Consider the following 21,449-nt stretch of genomic DNA (forward strand, 5'->3'; position numbering starts at 1 on the left):
CAGGGCTTGGAAGCCCAGAGAAGCTTCTTATCGTCTCCTTGGAGACTTTATTTACCTACATGGGTATTAGACATGCACCCATTTGTTTCCTTTATGGTGAGCTGTTTGCTCCCATCCAAAGGCTATTAAAATTCATACACTTTTATTTTTCCAAGGAAAATTTCTGACACTAAAGAAGCAAATGTCTTTCTCCTTCTCTCAGGAGTTGAAGGAGGAACGACTGTCTCCTATTGAGCCCCCAGGTTCATAATTTTAGTGTTCCTTACCTGTGTTGTAAATCCCAGTATGTGTAGGATGGCATCTGGCTTTCAGCAGGGGAAGAATTTGGCTAAAAGGGGAACCAATGTGGTTATTGCTCTGGGTTAGTGATAATCTATCTCCCCTCCAGGAAATCTTGTGTTAATGTTCCAAATAATGTGAATAAATATAGATACTAAAAGCTTAAGAGTGTTGGGGTTTTTTTTTGAAAAAAGTTTTAACCATACCAATTACTGTACTACGGCATCATATTGTGGTTTCATTTTATATTTGCTTGATGACTAATGATATTGACATCTTTTTATGTACTTACTGGTTATTTGTATATCTTCCTTTGTGAAGTGCATGTCTTTTGAACACTTTAAAGTTGGGTTTTCTCCTTATTATTGAGTTGTTAGTGCTATTTGCTGTATTTTGGATACAAATTCTTTGTGTATATGTGTTGTGAATATTTTCTCCCATTCTGTGACTTGCCTTTTTCGTTTTCTTAACAGTATCTTTTGAAGAGCAAAAGTTTTAAAAATTTGATAAAGTGCAATTTATCAGTTTTTTATTTTATAGTTCATACTTTTACATTTTTTCAAGAAGCTGTTTCTTACCCCAAGATTGCACAAATGTTATTTTATGTTTCTTCTATGTGTTTTATAGTTTTAGTTGTTACATTTAGACCTGTGATCCATTTGGAGGTAATTTTTGAGTATAGTGTGGAGTAAGGGTTATTCCTATTTTGATGGTCTGTGTTTCTGTTTTCTAAGGTTGTCTCTGAAGTTTGGTGATGCTGAAAATCCCAGAGGTATTGATATAAGGTAGGTATGGATAGCACTTTAGAATGTCATAGGTTCAGCACTTCAGATTAGCTCCATATAATTTATTCATTCAACATGTAAGTATCAAGGGACTGCTGTGTGCCCAGTATTGTGACACATGAAATGCCACATTTATCTAATTACACTGAAAAGTCAGTGATGTTATGATGGGATCCTATAGTAATACTTTCTTTAGTTTCTACCAAAGCAACTATACTTTTTCCCTCTTCCTTTAGCGACCTAGAAAATACATGAACCTGAGAATGTGATACCTCTTTCCTCTGAGCAAAGAATAAAATATGTTAAAGCTCCAAAACTGAGGCTCTAGTTTGAAGTTATTTTCTGTATAGCTCCTTACAACTGAGTCACACTTACCATTTAACTGTAACTAAAAATTCTCTGTTAGCTGAATTCCCCAGCAGACAATCAACATAGGCCTGCATTTTTCTGTGTTTATGTATGGAATAATGCATCTGCCAACATTGGCTTATCCAAGCAGTTAGGAACTGCTCCAGGGGTGGGGAGCAGTTTGAAGGCATTAAACATTTTTTTCTTATAAAAATATAATGCTCCTTTCCTATAGGAGCAACCTTTTAGTGGAGATAAGCAGCCGTGTCTTTAACATTTCTTGAAAAACCAGAAGGATGTGCTAGGGCAGTCTTTCCTAAGCTGTGTTCTATGGAACACTTTTGCTCTGTGTAAATGTTTATCATATTTCCAGAAAAGGGGTCCTGTGGTCAAACGTGTTTTGAGAAAGACTGCACAGCGTGTCCTCTTGGAGATTCACGGTATAAATCTGTATGTTGAAGTTTCTGTGAAGACGCGCTCTTAAGGAAGATTGCTGCACTTGGTGACTTTGATTAACCTAGCATTTCCTGTCTTTTCTTTTTGTTGTTGATGGTTGTTCAGCAGTTAGTTGTGATTTTGGTGTTTTCGTAAGAGGAGATTAGCTCAAGTCCTTCTACTCTGCCGTCTTGTCTCCAGTCCCCCTTTCTTTCTTTTTTTGCCTCTAACCTAGCATTTCCTATGTTTAACCTTGGAAAGCTCTTTCCTCAACATGTGCCTACATATCATGGGATACGAGTGTTTTACTGGTCATAGTTTAGAACATGCATGCCATCATCTTTCAGAGACACTTTATAGAATCTCACAAGGTGACCAGACACATATACATATCTGTTTGATATAGGAATGGGGAATATTTTTGATTCAAATAGCACCTTTTAAAAATTTTTTCCTAGAGGAAAGTAGCTTTTTGATTATTATTTTTTCTGACGATAAAGCTACGTGGCTGATATTGTCAGTGTACCTTGTCTATATCCTGTTGGGCATTTCCATTTGAGAGCACTATAGTCCACCAGCTCAACTTTTTTTAAAAAAAATGATTGATTTATTTATTTAAAGATTTATTTATCATTTATTTATTTTATTTATTTTTGGCTGTGTCAGGTCTTAGTTGCAGCATGCGGGATCTTGCATTGCGGTGTGTGGGCTTCTCTCTAGTTGTGGAATGCAGGTTTTCTCTCTTTAGTTGTGGAGCACAGGTTCCAGGGTGCGTGGGCTCTGTAGTTTGTGGTACGCGGGCTGTAGTTGAGGCGTGTGAGTTCAGTAGTTGTGGCGCACAGGCTTAGTTGCTCCATGACTTGAGGGATCTTAGTTCCCTGACCAGGGATCAAACCTGCATCCCCTGCATTGGAAGGTAGATTCTTTACCACTGGACCCCCAGGGAAGTCCCCACCAGCTCAAGTTTCAACTGCCAGCCTTTCTTTGCCTAAAAGCTTTCTCTGGCCAAAGGGGCCCACTGCCTCCCATCTGTACCCCAGCAATGACTGAAAGAAGTCTGTAAATATCCTAGCTCCCTCACCCTCGGGTGAGATAACCCAGAGGTGTGTGTTCTTCGCTGTCTCCCAGGATTCCCTGTGCGCATTAAGCCCCTGTCGCTCATGGTGGAAGCTTGCTTACCTTTGTCCTTTGGGGCTGCCTTCCATTCCTCTGTCATTTCTCTTCTCTCTCTTCTACATACTTTTGTTTGTTTGTTTGTTTTTATTTGCAATACTTCATTTAAAAATTTTTTTAATTGAAGTATACTTCAACTATAGTTCATTTACAATGCTGTATAAGTTTTGTACAGCAAAGTGATTCAGTTATACACACACACATATATGTGTATGTATATATATATATTCTTTTTCATATTCTTTTCCATTATGGTTTATTTCAGGATACTGAATATAGTTCCCTGTGCTATACAGTAGGATCTTGTTGTTTATTTATTATATATATAGTAGTTTGTATCTGCTAATCCCAAACTCCTAATTTATCCCTCCCCACCCCTTCCCCTTTGGTAACCATAAGTTTGTTTTTTATGTCTGTTAAGTCTTTCTGTTTTGTATCAGTTTTTAGATTCCACATATAAGTGAGCATTTGTGGAGATGTGGATGGGCCTAGAGACTGTCATACAGAGTAAAGTAAGTCAGAAAGAGAAAAACAAATATCATATATTCACACATATATGTGGAATCTAGAAAAATGGTACAGATGAACCAGTTTGCAAGGCAGAAATAGAGACACGGATGTAGAGAACAAATGTATGGACACCAAGGGGGGAAAGAGGAGGGGTGGGATGAACTGGGAGATTGGGATTGACATATATACACCAATATGTATAAAATAGATAATTAATGAGAACCTGCCGTATAACACAGGGAATTCTACCTCACTTTGCTGTACAGTAGAAACTAACACAACATTGTAAAACAACTGTACCCCATTAAAGAAAAAAAGCAATAGAATACTACTCAGCCATAAAAAAGAATGAAATAATGTCATTTGCAGCAACATGGATGGACCGAGAGATTATCATACTAAGTGAAGTAAGTCAGAAAGAGAAAGACAGATGTCATATGATATTCTACATTTTTTGGATGACTAAATTCCCCAATAAATTTGGGATCACCTCCGCAAAATACTTGTATTCACATCCTTGTCTCAGGGTCTGCTTCTGTAGGAGCCCAAGCTAAGACAAGGTTATATATATATCTGTTGAAAACTGAAAGATTGGAAAATACTGAGCTATGAAAAGAAAATGAAAATCATTCATAATCCAACCACCATTGGTCATCACAATTAACATTTGTTTTTTCTATTTTTACTTTTTTTTATTGTGGTAAAAGTTACATAGCATAAAAGTTACCATTTTAAAGTGTTCACGTCTGTGGCACTTAGTACATTCACAATATTGTACAACCATCACCTCTGTGTAGTTCCAGAGCATTTTATCACTCCAAAAGGAAACTCCCTACCCCTTAGCAGTCGCTCCCCATTCCCCCTCCTAGCCCCTGGCAACCACCAGTCTGCTTTCTGTCTCTGGATTTGCCTGTTCTGGACATTTCATATAAATGGGATCATACAACATATGACCTTTTATGTCTGACTTTTCCAACGTATCCTTTTAAAAGAGCAACTTGGAAGGGCAGGAACAGAAGTAGGCACTGAGCTGTTCCATCCACTTCCCTCCCTCCTTCTCCTTGTTTAACAACAGGCACCCTGTGTGGTTGCCAGGGGCTCTCCTGGCCTGCTGGAGCACCCTTTGCCTGCATGTCCACCAGAGGGCCAGACATCCCCCAGGGCAGCCCTAACCAACAGGCGTTTCCAGATATCCCAGCAGGACAGAGCCAAAGTCGCCCTCCAGGGACCCTGCTGGATGCACGCCCTTACTTGTTCTCCCCTCCCTCCGCCTGTTTCACATCTTTCCTCTCCTGTCCTCCTGGGATTTTCTTAAAAAAATCACTTGCCCACAAATCCTTGCTCAGGCTCTGCTCCAGGAACCAGCACAGGTTTGAGAGGCCAGGGCAGAGGGTGTCATATCCCCCAGGCCCATGGGCATGCCATTCCTGCCCTCAAGTGGGCCAAGAGACACAGAACCAAAGACCCTGTGGGCTGGACAACTGTTTGGCAAAACGACCCGGTGTTTTCACCAGGAAGGATTTTTTCGAGCAGTTCCGTTGGTGCATTAATGTTCCCACCGCACTGAGGCTGTGTCAGAACAGCCTCAATCTCAGGCCATTATCTGAAACAGGGCTGCAAACAATGTGGGGGGCTCCACCCCAGCCCTGAGCACAACAGAAGTCACTTCCAGGGAATCCAGAGCCAGCCTGCCCTTTCTGGGAATGGCTTGTCTGTCCCATTGCCCTCTGGAACAGCTGACTCCAGAGTCCAGATCTGAGACGTCCACCACCTCCATCCTTCTGGCCTTCAGCGTTCTCGGTGGGTTGTTGCAGTGGGCGGGGATGGCCAGACTCAATTGCATCCCTCAAAAAACCTTTCTGTATCTGAGTCAGGAGCCCAGGGTGAGCAGGGGCTGTCCCAGATAACAACGAATGTTTTATAACACCAGGCCAGCACAGAGCATTCTATTTAAACAAGCACAACCTATTTTACAGATGAGGAAAGCAAGGCCCAGTTGGGTTGTTTAACAACACTTACCATACCACTAATAAGAGCTGTATTTCTGAGAACTCTTTTGGCTGCATAAAGTCAAAAGGTAACTGATTAATAGGATTGAAAGTGTTAGCTTCAGACACTTAACTTACCTCACCAGGGCAGCATCTTTTTCCATCTCTTGGCTCTGCTGTCCTTGTGTCAGTTTCATTCTCAGGCTGGAAAGATGGTGGCCAGCTGACAGTTATCCACTTAAGCAACATAAAAGAACTCTGTTGCTTGATAGCTATAGCACAGCTTACATCTTATTGACCCAGCCTGGGGCATATGCCTCTCTCTAAACCGATCACAGTGATTAAAGGGCCACCATACACTGATTGGCAGGGTCCGGGAGACCACTGAGAGGGGAGAGGGTCAGCCCTATACACACCAAGATGCTGTTCCCAGAAGGAGCAGGAACATAACCTACAGGTGGGCAGAGCCAGGATCAAAACCCAAGCTTTCACCCTGAGCTATACTGATCTCAGCTGCTTTCTTTTTCTTTTTTCCATTTAAAAAGATTGAAATATAGTTGATTTACAATGTTGTTAGTTTCAGGTGTATAACAAAGTGCGTAAACATATTAACATTTTGATCTCTGTCTTTCCAGAATTTTTTTCTATGCAGTCACACATTTTTAATGAAAAACGTGATCATGACATATGCATGTTATAACTTTTTTATTGCTAGAGAATATTCCATTCCAAAATGGCTAAGAGTAAGGGCTCTGGTCTCAGATGGGATCCTAAGCCCAGCTTCAGTGCTTACTCTCTGAGTAAACTTGCACAAGTTAGTTACTTAACCCCTTTGTGTCTTAGATTCCTCATCTGCAAAATGAGGATAATAATATTCTCTATCTCATGGTGTTGTAGTGAAGATTAAATAAACTATTCATAAAGGATTTAGAGAGATGCTTGACACATAGTAAGAGCTATTTTATTTTTGACCATTATTTATTTAGCTACTTCTATATTATTGTCCATTTAGTTTTTCTCAATTCTTTTGCAATAATAAAATTTTTTTAATTTTAAAAAAGAAAAAATACCCAAGCTTTTTGTGTTTTTCCTTTTGTAGGAATTTGTATTGCTCACTTTGGGGCGTTCTCCTGTTACTTGCTTTCATTCCCACCCATCAGGAGGCTCTTGTTCAGAACTAGAAAGTAAAAGCCTCTCTCTGAGCCAGTTCTACTACCTGACAAAAGAGGGCGCAGTTGTACTGTTCGTCAACAGTGTCCTGCATCAGCAAATGTAAAAGTGCTTTGGGGGTAACTGTTTTATAATCATTGTCAGATTCACCCTTACCAGTTACAACAAATTGTCCATCCAGAGCTGGTTTAATTTGCACCAAGTCGAGGTTATTTTCAATAATTCAATTCCAGCAACTTTTAATGCAACTGGCATGTTTGCTCTGTCAAGTTACTCCTACCACTGCCAACGCGTCAGCAGCCTGCAGCGGTATGATGCCCTTTTGTTGCCCAGTGACACCAATGATATGTCAAGCCTGTGGGAGGTCACTTTTGTTGATTTCCAGGTAATAAACTAAAGCATATGCTCAATGCACCAGTGTGTTTGGTGCCAAAGAAATTCTGTTTGTTTGAAAACATAGATGTTTAAGGAAAAGAGAGGAGTATATATCTTTAAAATTATATTGGTATGAATTATGTTCCTTATCTTCTAAGGTATGAAATAGAATAGGATCAAGTATTTCCTCTTCCTGCACAGTGATCCCCCCTGCCCCCCACAAGGACTTTCTTTTATATAAAGGTTTATCCAGTCACTAATAATTATCAGTGAGGAATGCCAGCAATGTAAGCCAGAGTGAAGCTGTGGCATGAGCCCAGTGACTGACACTTCCTGGAGCAAGAGGCCCTTCTGGGGAGAGGAATTGTCGGACAATTATTTTATTTCCTTCAGGGAGAGGAGCAGTGATCCTATCAGGGCAGATAAGAAGTACATCTGAAGTGTGAGTGACAGCTTTGGCATTTAGCATAGGAATGAAACTGTCAGCCAGGGAGTCAAAAATATCCTAAAGATCCTCTTGAAAGTATTTGGGGAAAGGCATAGAGGCATAAGAAGTTCCTTTTCACCAACAGAATCTCGGGCTGAGAGACATCTGTCAACTTCCTCTGACCTGTTTACCTGTGAAAAAAGCTTAACTTGTTCTTCCAACTCCCTGAAATAGGCAGGGTTTTACATGTGCCTTTTATAGGTTCTTCCCAATCTTTTCCATATATAAATATATATTTATTCCCCTTCCCCCCAGGTTGGAGAAGTGTGGTGAGGTAGTTTGGGGTAGGGAAGGAGTTTGCATTTTGGAGTTCGAAAGACATGGTTTTGAATTACTTCTCAGCCACTTGGGCAAGTTACTCCACCCTCTCGATTTCTGACCTATCTTTATGGATGTAAAGAATTCATGGCCTAATATATATGTGGCAACACCCAGGACCGTGTTAGGCATGGATTAACAATAACTAATACTTATGAGTCCTCTTTGTGTGTTGGCACTGTTGTAGTTATTTTACATATTTTGTCTTTGAAACTTATCATAATGCTGCAAGATAGCTGTTATTATCCCTGTTTTACAAATGAGATGACTGAAACTCTGATTACATAATTGTTCAAAGTGATATAATTGGTAACTGGTAGAAGCAGAATTTGAATTGTGGACTGGCTCCAAAGACAATTTATAATACATGTAATATATATATCTATTTATATAATATTTATAAAGTATATATTGTATCTATTTCTCTCACACTTTTAAAAGAGAAGTAGGTGGAAAGGGAAATGAGGAGGTAATAATGAAAACAAGGAATAATTCACACATAATCTTGCCTAACAGATGAATTGACTGATTTATATCTCTACCTTGTTCCAGAAATGACTTACAATGACTTATAGAAATACTTGAAGAAAAATAACTTTGAAAAATGGGCAAACCACTTCACACCCATTAAGTTGATTATTATAAAAAAAAAAAAATCCCCCAAACTGAAAATAACAGCTATTGCAAGGATGTGGAGAAATTAGAACCCTTGTACATTGCTGGTGGAAATGTAAAATGGTGCAGCCACTATGGAAAACCGTATGGTGGTTCCTCAAAAAATTAAACATAGAATTACCATGTGATTCAATAATTCCACTTCCGATTATATACCTAAAAGAATTGAAAACAGAGACATGAACAGATATTTGTGCATCCATGTTCATAGCAGCGTTATTGACAGCAGCCAAAAGATGGACATAACCCAAATGTCTATCAGTGGATGACTGAAAAACAAAATCTATCATATACATACAATGAAATATTATTTAGCCTTAGAAAGGAAGGAAATTCAGATAAATGCAACAGCATGAATGAACCTTGAGGGTATTATGCCAAGTGAAATAAACCAGACACAAAAGGACAAATATTTGTATGATTCTACTTATGAGGTACTAGAGTAGTCACATTTGAAGACAGAAAGTAGAATGGCAGTTGCTAGGGGGTGGGGGAAGAGGGGACTGGAGAGTTAGTGTTTAATTGGTACAGAGTGTCAGTTTTGCAAGATGAAAAGAGTTTTGGAGATGGATGGTGGTGATGGTTGCACAATGATGTGAATGTACTTGATGCCTCTGAACCATACACCTAAAAATGGTTAAGATGGTAGATTTTATGTGTATTTTACAATAAAAAGTATAAACCAAAAAATGGGAAGACATGGGATTAAGGAAAACAAAAGGAAGAAAAGATCAGCTAAACCACTAGTGAAGCTGGTACACAAAACCATGAGACCATCTGTCTGCCCTGGCTGGAAGCAGCACAGTAATTTCGCTCTGAAGCTCTTGAGCAGCCAGCATGAGAAAGAATCACCCTTCACGTGTTCATGGGGTTCATAAGACTACTGAGAATGTGCTTGTGAGGAGCACATTCATCCCTGGTGTTGTGCAGTGCGTGACAGCATCCTCAGCAGCAGCCTCATGGGGGACAGAGCACTGGGCGTCAGAGGTGGACCTTGTAAAACACTCTTCATGTGGCGAGATGCAGAAGCAAGCCCAGTCCAGGGAAGAGGTAGTGCTGGTGGTGCTGGAGGTTAAGGTATGCATACAAAAGGCTGCGTTCCACATCTACAGCTTTGCTGATCTATCTGGTTTATTCTAGGAATAAAGTACAGAGTGATGTCACATGCATGGCAAACTCAGGTGCCTCAGGTGAAAGCTCACATGCCTCAGGTGGGCCAGCTGGGGACTTCGGCAAAATGTAGCCGGCATCACAAGAGGTATATTTTATAAAACTTCAGCTAATTTTTGCTTTGTAGGAATGCAGGCCCAATCTTGCTGGATCTTCTGACTTTTCAATTAAAGATAGAAATGTAGATTCCTGGGGGAGGTTTTCAGGATGTTCAGAACTCTGGGCCAAACAAAACTTACCTGTGGGCTGGATACAGAGTGTTTACAATCTCTAGTCCAGAACATGGATAGACAATGTGTCCCTCAGGCATCCTCCACAGATATTGTTCTCAGTCAAGTCTTAAGAGGTAAGTGGCAGTCAGCGTGAGGACCCTTTGGCTGGAGTTGTAGCATCAAATGAGGCCATCTTTTGTCATTGAGGAGCTTGACTCTTCAGGCTAGTGCCTGAAGAGAAGGCCACTTTGCCTCTTCATAGATTGGGCAGGCCAAGTATCCTAAAAGCCAGGCCAAGAGTCTCCTTCAGCAGTTGTTTTGGTTCAGTCTAAGCACAGGTAGTTGGGCAAGCAAGGCCCCTAATGTCTACGGTATGATGGGTGGCTACAATCATTTTAGCATGGAAACATGGTAAAGTGTCCACCTAAGTCTTAAAAATGGATCCTCAGTAAAGCATTCATGGATAATTCAGTTTTCTGATGTACCCTTTTAAAACCAACTAGGTGACTGAATGAGTTGTAGGGTTATATTCTAAAAGCTAGCTGAATGTGGAAGCTGCCTTCTACAAATGATTGTTCTCATTTAGAATCATTACTCTGTAGACTCTGTAGCCCCTGTTTCTTTATTGTGATAGTATTTAGATAACGGGGCCAGTTGTCGATTTGAACCTCTCCTAGTTCCAAGTAATTAAATCACTTCATTGCACATATGAGAAAGCTTTTCTTTCAATTCTCTGAGCAGACTGCAAGTGGTATACAGGTCTTCCAAAAACAGTACCAAGTCTGCATGGTACATCTGATAAAGAAGGAGAGTTAGTGATGGGGGGAAAAAAAGACACAATATACCAGGAGTTACGGAGTTGTAAACTGAGAAGTGCCTCTGAAACCAGACTGCTAAGGTTTGAATTACAGCTTCATTGTACTTAATACTGTGTGACTCTGGGCAAGTTACTTAACTTTTCAGTGCCTGTTTCCTCATCCATAAATTAGGATAAAATAGTAACTTATTCATAGGCTCTTGTAAGTATTAAATGAGTTAAGGCAGTGTCTGGTATGTAAAAAAAAAATCTTCAATAAGTGTTAGCTTTTATTATCTATATTTTACGTCACTGGGAATCATATCTTCCCTTAAAAGACTCTTCCTATCTACTTTCTGTCAACAGAATCAAAGGCAGAGAAAGTGAGAATTACTATTCTTTGCGAAATTTATATTAACACATAAAATTTTGAGTAGGCTTTGAATTTTAGAGACAACAGACGTGGTTTTAGGTGAACTAAGGATCAGATAAAAGAGGTTTTATTTCAGAGCCTTGAATTTCTCTGGCCACTTAATTATGACAACCATATATCCCAGAGTTTCTGGGTCAGTCTTGATTTAAAATTAAGTTTCACTGTCCCCAAGAGCATACTCACATTTGTTAGATAATGTGTTTAAATTATTCAGCAAGTATGGCCTCAGTATTTAAATTTGACTGATTAGGGCTCTAGAACCCCTAGCCCAACTGTGAAGCAGATTTTCAGAGGAAAGAGTATGTCACTTCAGCTCTTTTCTCTTGACAGATCCAAGGCTTTACCATTAAGGGGGGGGGCAGTTTTCCAAGGCCCGAGACTGCACCTCTTCCTTCTCACCAGCCATTCCAATCAGCCTGGCAATGTCCCTGATCCTGCCCTGCACATGCTCATCTACCTGTGCTATCTGGACTGGCACTATGATTTCATCGCCTCTCCGGCTCACTTCTGCCAGTTGAAAGCTCGAGATGCATCAGAAGAGAAGGAGCTGCTGAGGAGCCAGGGAGTCGAATGCTATGAACTGAGAAGCCAACAGATCTGCAAAATTTATGTTTAACAGCACAGGTCCCTCTTCCTCAGGAAGTCCACGATAGGCTCTGAAAGGAGGTGTTCCTGTTGTGTGCTGTTTGACTTGTGATATAAGATTTTCACCAAAAGGCTTGATTTTCTTTTTTTAAAGGAAATACATGCAAAGAATACATTTTGGAACATCCACTGGCCTTCTTAGATAGACTTGGAGCAATGATAAAGGTATCTCAGGAATCCCACGGAGATAAATATGATTGCTGCCCCAAGGTGTCTTGAAAGTAAAAGAATATTTCAAGTTAGGGACCCCCCCCCCAAAAAAAAGAATGATACAATATAAAGAAGAGAAAACACACTTGGTCTTCCTTGCCTTTGTCAGTTTGGATGTGATAAATATAGAAATGATAAATATAAGGTTATCTGGAAGTTCAGAATTTAAAGTATTTTGTAACATAGTTTGCATTTCTCAGAAGTTATATCCCAATTTTGTTTTAAAAAATAGTCTTTTTTTTCTCTGTCACAGAACTGTTGAGGGAAGACTCCTGTCAATATGGTGGAACACTTTATTCAAGGGCATTCTTGTCTTTTTCTTTGCTATTCAGAGGTAGCCCAGTTCAGTTTCTGAAGGAGCAATAATAGTCTTGGCAGTATCTTACCTTTCTTATTTCATTGTGGTGCCAAGACTTGCCTCGTGCGTCTGATTTAGACTTCCATCAGCTCTCCTAGGTACCACTTAAAATAAACAACTAAGCTAAATAAAAACAATTTGCTTACTATGCAAATACATCTCCAAGTCCCCTTCCAGTGAGATAGCATTCCCTAAAGAAATTCTGGAACCACCACTCATCTTCTTATAACCATTTTCTTTCACATGGATTTCCCCATAATCCTTTTCAGTTCTTGGCAGATACTGAAGAATGGCTCACTCTGCATCCTCACCAAAGCTTCTCTAGTATGCCTTCTGTGTTAAAGAGATCTTATGTGTAAAAACTACATTGCATTTCCCTAACTAGGGTTTCACACATGAGCTAGGTTCTACTAAGATACCCTGCACAAAACCTCGAAAGCAGTTGAGAACAATGCAAGATAGGGGGTCATGCACAGAGAAATTGGATCCTCTGGGCAGCTGTGGTGATGGGTCTATAGTCTAGTCTCATCTTTGATGCCAAGTGTGACTGGTCATGACTGTGGGATTTCTGATAAAACAGTCTCATGTTGGACATTTCTTTTGGCTGCAGTATTCTTGGCTGTGAATGTAGATTTGGTTGCAGCCCTCTCAGAATTCTGTAAGCTCCTATTAGTCTGTAGTGAATTCCTTTCTGTTTTTTTTAATTGAAGTGTATTTGATTTACATCCTTTCTGTTTTAATACCTGGAGTAGATTCTGTAGCCTGCAACTAAGAATCTTAATTTATGTACTTATTTGTACCAAAGATGGTTGCAGGGAGCACACCCTCAAGAAAATGGGAATCTAGGATTGATTATCTGACTCTGTTTAGCTTAAAATTATAGGGGACTTTGTTAGCATTAGAGGATGGAAACTGAGAGCCCATGCCATTCCATAAAGAAATTTTCATTGTGGTTGCTTTGAGTGTCCACTGGGGTTGCTGTGAGAGGCTGTAAGTACATGAAGGGTCAACATAATTTACTGTTCAAGCTGGGACACTTCTGAAAGTAAAAGTGAATGTCATTGACCATTCTAAGATAACAGACATAAACGGGATGGCTCCAGGCAAACTGGGGTATATAGTCACCTTAGGTATGGTGGTAATCCTGTAAGGTAGGCTAGCTCTTTCTAGCTGTGCTGGAGGGTTTACAGAAAGAAAATGATAGCCCGGGATTTTAAATTCACAGCTCAAGGCATGGTTAAAAAAAATCCAGGGAGTTTCTATAACTGATCTGCAAGGATCTCTTACCTCTTGTCAAAGGGCTGACATAGTTGGAAATCAGACACAGGTCTGATCCTGCAAATTGGTAAACTGCATTACATGTGGAATTCACAGCCTTACCAGGTCTCCTACATATACAAGAGAACATTTGTTTCAAAATAGAAGGAGACTGAAATAGGAATGGTAACTGTTGGGAGAATTTAGACAACTTAAGGTATATTGAATCCCAAACTCCATTAAGTTTTTCTTGCTAGCAGAATCATCCTCTCTGAGATAAAATGATTCTTGCCTTGCTTGAAGGTCCTGTGATGACCTCATCAGAGACAGTTACCTTGCCCATTTTCCTCAATGCCTCTAGACAATTAGTGTCATATTCTAGCATATTCCAGGGAACCAATTGCAAAGTTAAATATGGGAGAATAAAATTGCAAGGTTTTGCTAATTTATGCAGCATAAGACTTGGGGAATATATTTGTGAATGGATTCTGGAGGTGCTAGCTCAGAGAGTGAGGTGTATAATTTTAGATCAGGCTGAATCTTTTGAGATAGGTTCTCTTACCAGATTTTGGATTAATTGTGGTGGTTTGAGCAGCTGGGAGTATTTCTAACAGTTTTCTCAGTTGGTTGCTTACAGTCTGAAACTCAACAGTGACAGACACAAAATAAAATAGGCCAGAAATTTCTTGGTATACTATGGAGAAAAAAAAATTTAAACTTAGAAAATTGGGATATAGGAATGGATTTATCATGTATAACCTGTTCTCCATCCTTATAACTATTTTCCTCTGTGAAGGACCAGAGGATACTCCTTTTGTCATAGCACTGAGAAACACATTGGGAACATGGTATCAGCATTTTTGAAAAGTGTTCCAGTAACTGTCCTCTGTAGTCTATGGGTGAAGGTAAGAGGTGCTATCCTTGAACTAAGGATTCCACTTAGTCTCATAGGGAAGCTGGGATCCTGGAGTGGCCGGGGTCAAATAGCAGCAGAGCAGCCTTAAGGGGCTGAAGGGTAGAGTGTTAATCAGATTAGTTATGTTTATTAATGGTATTCTATGGTAGATTTGGCTAGACAGTCCATTGGAATACTTATTTATCTTAATAATAATAATAAATGATCTAGTTCTGGTGTAAAAAAGACCTTACCTGAGCCATCATGGTGGACTCGGAGCTGAGTCTGTTCATGACTTAAGAAGAGAGCCCTTGACTGAAGAAGAGACCTATTAAAAGAAGGTCTTTGGTCTTCGTATCTAATGTTGAATATTATCATGAACAATTGTATGTTTGTCCATCAGGTATCTGTATTTTTGTATCACTTCTGGTATGTTCTGACTTTTAGGTAAAAAACTGACACTATTCCAATGGGTACTTTTATTATTAACCTAGTATATATGTGATTATTGTCCTATAATTGTTAGTGATGCAGGAGCACAGCCTAAGAGATGTCTGTCTTCCTGGGAGGTCTGGAAAAATATGGCAAAGAAAGTGATGTTTGACATGAGTAGCAGTTAACCAGACAGGTAACATGGAAAAGGACAGATATGGCAGAAGGAAACACATATGCAAAGATTGGACCTTATCATGTGCAGGGAACATGATAAATACATGTATATGGGTTGGCACATACAATGTATTTGGAGAGTGAAAGAGAGATGCAGCTGGAAATGGAGAGAGGAAACAGATCACTGTGCTCAAGTAAAGACTTAGAATCATGACTTGAGTTAATGGAGAGGCCATTGAGAGGATTTTGGAGGATTCAGAGGTTGGTTCAATAAGACATGGTGACCAGGTGGCAAGTCACAAATGACTGGTAGATAACTTATTTTGGGTGCTGGTGGAAGGTGATGCCGATCTCTGCAATCAGGGAGAAACAGGTGAGGGTGGGAGTGGGAAATGGGAGATTCCTGTAGGCAGGTCCTGTAGTAGAGGTCCAAGTAGGTGGTTGAATGTATGGATATGGGGTACAATGAAGAGGTCTGGACTAGAAATAGAAATTTGGAAATGTAGTAGCAGCTGTCAGAGTCCACCTTTGCACCTTACCATTTCAGTGCATCTTGGCCCATCTCTCCTTCTTCAGTAACTGCCCTCAGAGGCTGCTCTGCCTGTGTTCATGGCAGGCTGGAAGTGCTGAGGAATTAATGTCCCCTGGGAGTAACCTTCATATAATGACTCTCAGGAGTTGTGTATAAATACCCCAGCTCATTTTCCCCTCGACTGGAATAACTAGAGTGTTTACACCATTTCCTGGAGCTCCTCAAAGACTATGCTCTTTTGCCCATTGGGGCATCTTTGCTTGATAATGTTCATTTTATTAACTCCCTTCTTTGCCCTGTCTTATTTCCTGCTCCCCTAATGATGTTTCCTGGCATCACCTCCAAAATAAACTGCTTGCATTCAAATCCTTGTCTTGGGATCTGCTTCTCAGGAAACCCAAACTAAGACAAGCAGTAGTGGTCATAGGGGGAAGGTTGAAAACAAGGTTGTAGTGGTGATGGAGAAATGAACGAGATCAGCCAAGGAGAAAGGGTAGTTTGATAATGGATCTCTGGGGAATGCCATTATTTACGGAGTAGGATGAGAAAGAGAACTCTGTAAAGGAGCTAGAGTAGGAGCAATCGGAGAAGAAAGGCAAACCAAGAGAAGGACATTGTCTTAGAAATTAAAGGGAAAAAGGCTTTCAGGATGAGGGGAGTAGTCAGTTACGTCAAATTCTGGAGACAGATCAAGTAGGAAAAGAACTTAAGAAGTGTTTATTCCTTGGATTGATCAAAAGGAGGTCATTGATGAACATCAAACTTCATGGAAAAAGAGAGATTAGAGATACTCTGGGTATTTATTGCCCCAGTTTTCTCCTGGAGGGAATACCTTGGACTGGTTGTATCCCTTCTCTGAAGAGCACTGCCTCTTTTAACATGGCCTCCTACACGTGACTCTCTCCTGGCTTTCAGTAATTTCTTATTCCCTTGTCTCTTTGAACTCAGAGGTGATAACAACGCCATTGATAGTAGCCCCAGGTTACTGCATTGTCGCTTATGGATCTCCTGTACCCTACTGGGACCTGCGTAATGGTTTCTTTGTAAATAAACCCTCCTTAAATTATCCTATTTTGAGGGTGCCTGCTTCCTGTTGGGAATCAGACTTGTACAGAGGTTTAGAAAAATTAAAATTTATTTGTTGCAATTTTTTATAGCTAGCAGTTTTTCAGAAAGAATTTAAAACATTTTAGTAAGATAGAAGAAACTTGAGTTATGTTGTAGGGTAAGTTAGCAGTTCTGAGGTTGTGGTGGATTTTTTTTGGCCTCCTGTGACATTATGAACGATGATGTTCACATGTGTAATACTCTCCCATAAACATGCCCATATGTTGTTACTCTGTGCACCAATTTTCAGGGCCCTATAGCCTGGTAGTCTTCTGAGATCCCTGCTGCATAATGGTCCATGGGTAACAGAAATAGGTAGCTACAGGCTACAGACAATTCCCAGGTAACAAACTGAGGCTTTCTTACTTAAAAAAGCATATTGGAATGTGAGAGTGTGTTATTATAGGGCAGCCCTTGACTATTCTCTGATTTATGCAGATAGTATAAACAATCATTGCCAACAAGTTGTATGGGCATCCCATAAAGTTGATTACCTCTATAGTTGGGAACCCCTGGACTGGAAGGAAGGATATAGAGTCCAGGGTGTAGAGAAAGGTTAAAAATATATACTCCAGAGAGGGGAGAAAATTGGTGGAACAAGGTCCTCTGTGTTATAGATTTTCTTCTGGGGATGGGGTGGAGAAGGTACTTGTGCTTCTTCAGTGGAGACACATAGAAGGAACAGCCTTCCAGGGAGAATACTGAACAGCTGTCCCTTCTGTCTCTATCCCTGCTCGTGGTTTTCATGACCTCACCTTTAAGAGTTAGACGGTAATGAAATGAACAGATCCAGTTTTCCTGTAACTCTTTGGGACAATCTGTCTTTATTTCAGATTCCTCTCTTTATGGTAGAACTTGCAATGTTTGCTATATGATACTTTCAGTTACTGAGATGAGATCAACAACATTTTATAAGGACCGAAAGAGCAAAACCTCTAGTTCCAAATAAATGGAATTTAAAATGTGGTTTGGACCTTCTGATATTTTATGAAGGAAAAATAGGACAAATGTTGGTAGTCAAATTTAGTTGTTCTAATGTTTATTATTTTGTAACACATGTAACCCTGATGGTGGCCACCTGGATGTCCCCAAACCCTCTGGAATCATCCTTTAGTTTACTCCCCTAATAGAGTGGCTTGAGTCTCCTTAATATGAGAAATAAGTCTGTTCCCCAAGATAGCTGGGAATTCAGCAGGAAGGTGGATTCGTGGCATGAGCAGTAGTGACTTGTATTCTTGTTGTTTCTTCTAGTTCTGATTTCTTGCCTCTTTTGATTTTCAGACACCCCCTCGGTGGCCTCACCTTCTCCCATTGCTCTCAGTTCCTGGAGCTGCTGTCTGACATTGACACGAGTGTCACAGACTTTTGCTGAAAGTTAGAGAATAATATATGGTGTAGCTCTTAAGGAAAAGAGCCTTTCTGCCTCTTCAGAATTCTTTCTTTTTAATCTACCTGGATTAAACTGCAGTCAGGTTTAAAATAACATCTCTTCATCTATTGACCCATCACTCTCTCTCTTTCCTTTATCCATCCATCTGGTACATATGTAAGATGAATGTGGTTTTACAATGTTAAAAAAACTTGAAAGATGTTTAAAAAGTCTATATGTTTAGGCTGTAAAAGATGCATACTAGCTCTTCAAAAGTTATCACAGAAAAGCTTAGGAAATATGAAACAAAGAAATTTTTGTGTTCTTAGTAAAATACTTAACTGTAGAATGCATATTATCACAGTTTTTAAGAAGCTAAATTTTATTTCCAACCCTATTACAGTGATAAAGTGTTCATTTTTATCCAGCAATGGCATTCTGAGCAAAGCTCATCTTTGGCCTTAAGAGTTTGTTGTCACATTTATGTGAGGCATTGGATTTAGAAACCTACTCAGTAGTCTCAGTTCTTCTCCTTAAACAAGGCATACTCTTGTTCCTACTTCAATGAATCATTTCAGTGAGTTCTGAAAATCTCTTTATGTGTTACAAATTTTTCTGCTTTTTGGAGGATCCAAGGTCCAGGAGATTATGCTTGTGGAGATTTGGATTAAATGTTCTAACCTTGATTAGTCTTTCCCCCCTTTCTGCAGCTCCTGTGCCCTCGATTCCATCCCACTTCTTGTTGAGGATGTGCATGTTCCCAAGACTGAGCCTGATTTTCCATTACAGCCCCTTCTTACAGTGATGTTTTCCTTAATGCAGACTGAAATGAGTTCACTTCATGTTTAAATGCCTTGTGGTTAGAACTCAGGACTTGCCAGCCTCCTCCATTTGTTTGCAGTTTGCGTCTATTTCACCCTGCAGCTGCAAAAGGGTTTTCTGATCTGGTTTCAGGGAGATCAATTCTGAACTGACCTCGAGTGCAGGAAAACCTCTGCAGGGACAGATGCAGATTTTGAAGCACTATTTAGAAGACCCTCTTTAGGAAAATGAATATAAAATTATAACTATAAATTAGGCATAAAGCTGATTATCTATTTAGAGAAAACAATAACAAAAATTTTAAGAGTTGACTGAGTTTGAAATAGTTTATTTTTACAACTTTTTCAAAAACATACTTTCATGAGAATGTAATGCTAAGGACCCTTCTAGGGCCATGGAAGAGACCTGTATAAATTGTGTGTGTGTGTATGGGGTTTTTACAGAGATTTGACATTATACACAACTGTGGATGCTGGTTAAATAGTCTCTCTGGGCCTGTTGTATTCATATCACATGCTAAAGCTTGAAGTCTGCATAGCAAACAATTGGGAAGGGAAGATGGATGTAAAGTGGGGGAGAGCAAGGACAAGCTAGAATCCACAAAGAGGAGCCAGGATCATGAGAATGAACTGGGACCTGTGTCAGTTTTCACTGCCTTCATCTTTATAAAATAGTGCCCTTTTTTACAGAGCTAAACAAATGTCTCAGGAAGATGTTGAAGGAGGATCCCAGGAGAAGGTGGAGCAGCTGCAGGCCTGGGTGCTGCCCTGTGGCCAACAAGGTAAACCAGCAGATCAATGATAATGTGCTTGAGCTAAAAATGTACCTGACTCCACCTTTTGAAGGTTAAATATAATATGGCTGCTGCTTCACTTCCACCTTCTAAATCTCATGCAAATAGGTCTCTCAGATATGGTTCACCATAACCAGAAACATACAGAGAAGAGAATGCTAGGAAACATGGTTCAGCCTAGATATACTGATGTATTACAAAACCACCATAGTCTGCCCATTGTCACCTTACCACCCATATACATCTCTGTAAACTATACTTATTTTAAAAATAAATACATTAACAAAGTCATACTTCTGCCTAACCTGATACAACTACCCTACGTACAACTGAAAATATGCTAACCCTTTCCCCCCTAAGTGGATACTAATTCCCTTTTGTGTTTTCGATCATGTTCATTCTTAAGTTATTCAAACTCCCCCTTTGTTATCCTGTAACTTAAATACTGAGATATAAGGTTAACAATTATCCAGATATCTTATGTTAGTTGCTCAGGAAATGGGAGTAGAAAAGAAAATAAAAGTATTTGTTTAGTGTATAGTATTTTGATATGATAAATTCATATCAAAATAAGGAAGAAATACAACTACCATACTTCTCATTTCTGCACTTAGTTACATGGTCTAGCTGGTATTTATAATTGCCGCCTTCTGCTGGTTGGAGTTCCTCTCCTGGTGAGGTAACCTAAACATTTATTCCTGAAGTTTCTGGACCATTAGTAGTCTTGCATGAATTGACTTGTTTTAGTTTTCCATTGACTTTAATCACATAACAAAGGAATGCTGAAAGGCTCTCCCAGGGTTTCCCTCTGCCCCCACTGTGCGGTAGCAACCCAATTTCCTCTTGATAGTGAGGATCAATCACCAGGATGATTTGAGCAATCCAGGATTTCCATACTATTGGCATTTTGGGCTAGATAATTCTTTGTTGTAGTGGGCTGTTCTGTGCATTGTACGATGTTTAGCCACATCCTTGACGTCTAACCACCAGGTACTAGTTCACTCTCCTCCTGCAATTATAACAACAACAACAAAAAATGTCTCTAGACGTTACAAATGTCCTCTGGACAAAATTGCCCCCAGTAACCCTTTTCTTTTGCCAGTCGATTCATAGACATAAGGACCCCAAAGTGGCTATGTGAAAGTCTCAATTTCCGGTTAATGGAATCACTGTTTTGTCTCTTGCTGAAAGCATTGCTCTTTGGGGAACTACAGCCTCCAAATCAGCCGAGCCTGAAGTTGCAGAGATGGAAAGCAAACACTTTGTTAGTCAATCACTAGAGGTATTAGTGAGAGCTGCTATTCCTATTTCTATTCCTTGATTCCTAGATTCATGAATCCTGGTTATGGGAGAAACAGGACTGTACATCTGTTGTCAGGTTATATACTACCTCCTGGTCCATATTGCCATAGCTTTGAAAGGTACTGTCAACTATCTGGCACTATAACTGAGTGTTCAAAAAGCCATTCCATTGTTCTATCAAGTCAGCTACTTCAGGATGATGAGCATCATGGGAAGACCAGTGAATTCCATGGGGATGGGCCTATTGGTTGCACTTCATTTGCTGTGAAATGCTTGGCTGGAAGCAATGCTGTATTATACCATGATGGTGGATAAGGAATTCTGTAAGGCCACAGACAATGGCAGAAGCATTGTGGGCAGGGAAGAGAAATCCATGCCTATGGTAAGTGCTTATCC

The 21,449-nt window shown here is 39.9% G+C and overlaps 1 protein-coding gene across 1 annotated transcript in view; it reads left to right on the forward strand.

Moving 5' to 3' along the window:
* LOC111184682 (uncharacterized) overlaps window positions 1–21,449 on the forward strand; it is a 334,205-nt gene that overhangs the window by 28,965 nt on the left and 283,791 nt on the right. The window contains 5 exon segments of the mRNA XM_089909095.1: window positions 1,014–1,064; window positions 6,833–7,073; window positions 11,485–11,505; window positions 11,508–11,586; window positions 11,589–19,739. Of these exon segments, the coding sequence (XP_089765221.1) occupies window positions 1,014–1,064; window positions 6,833–7,073; window positions 11,485–11,505; window positions 11,508–11,586; window positions 11,589–11,770 (574 nt within the window). The 3' untranslated portion in view covers window positions 11,771–19,739.

This window comes from Delphinapterus leucas, chromosome 3 (assembly GCF_059928025.1).
Source record: "Delphinapterus leucas isolate spDelLeu-1000000601 "Yukka" chromosome 3, BTC_Dleu_Yukka2, whole genome shotgun sequence".
Lineage (NCBI taxonomy): Eukaryota > Metazoa > Chordata > Mammalia > Artiodactyla > Monodontidae > Delphinapterus > Delphinapterus leucas.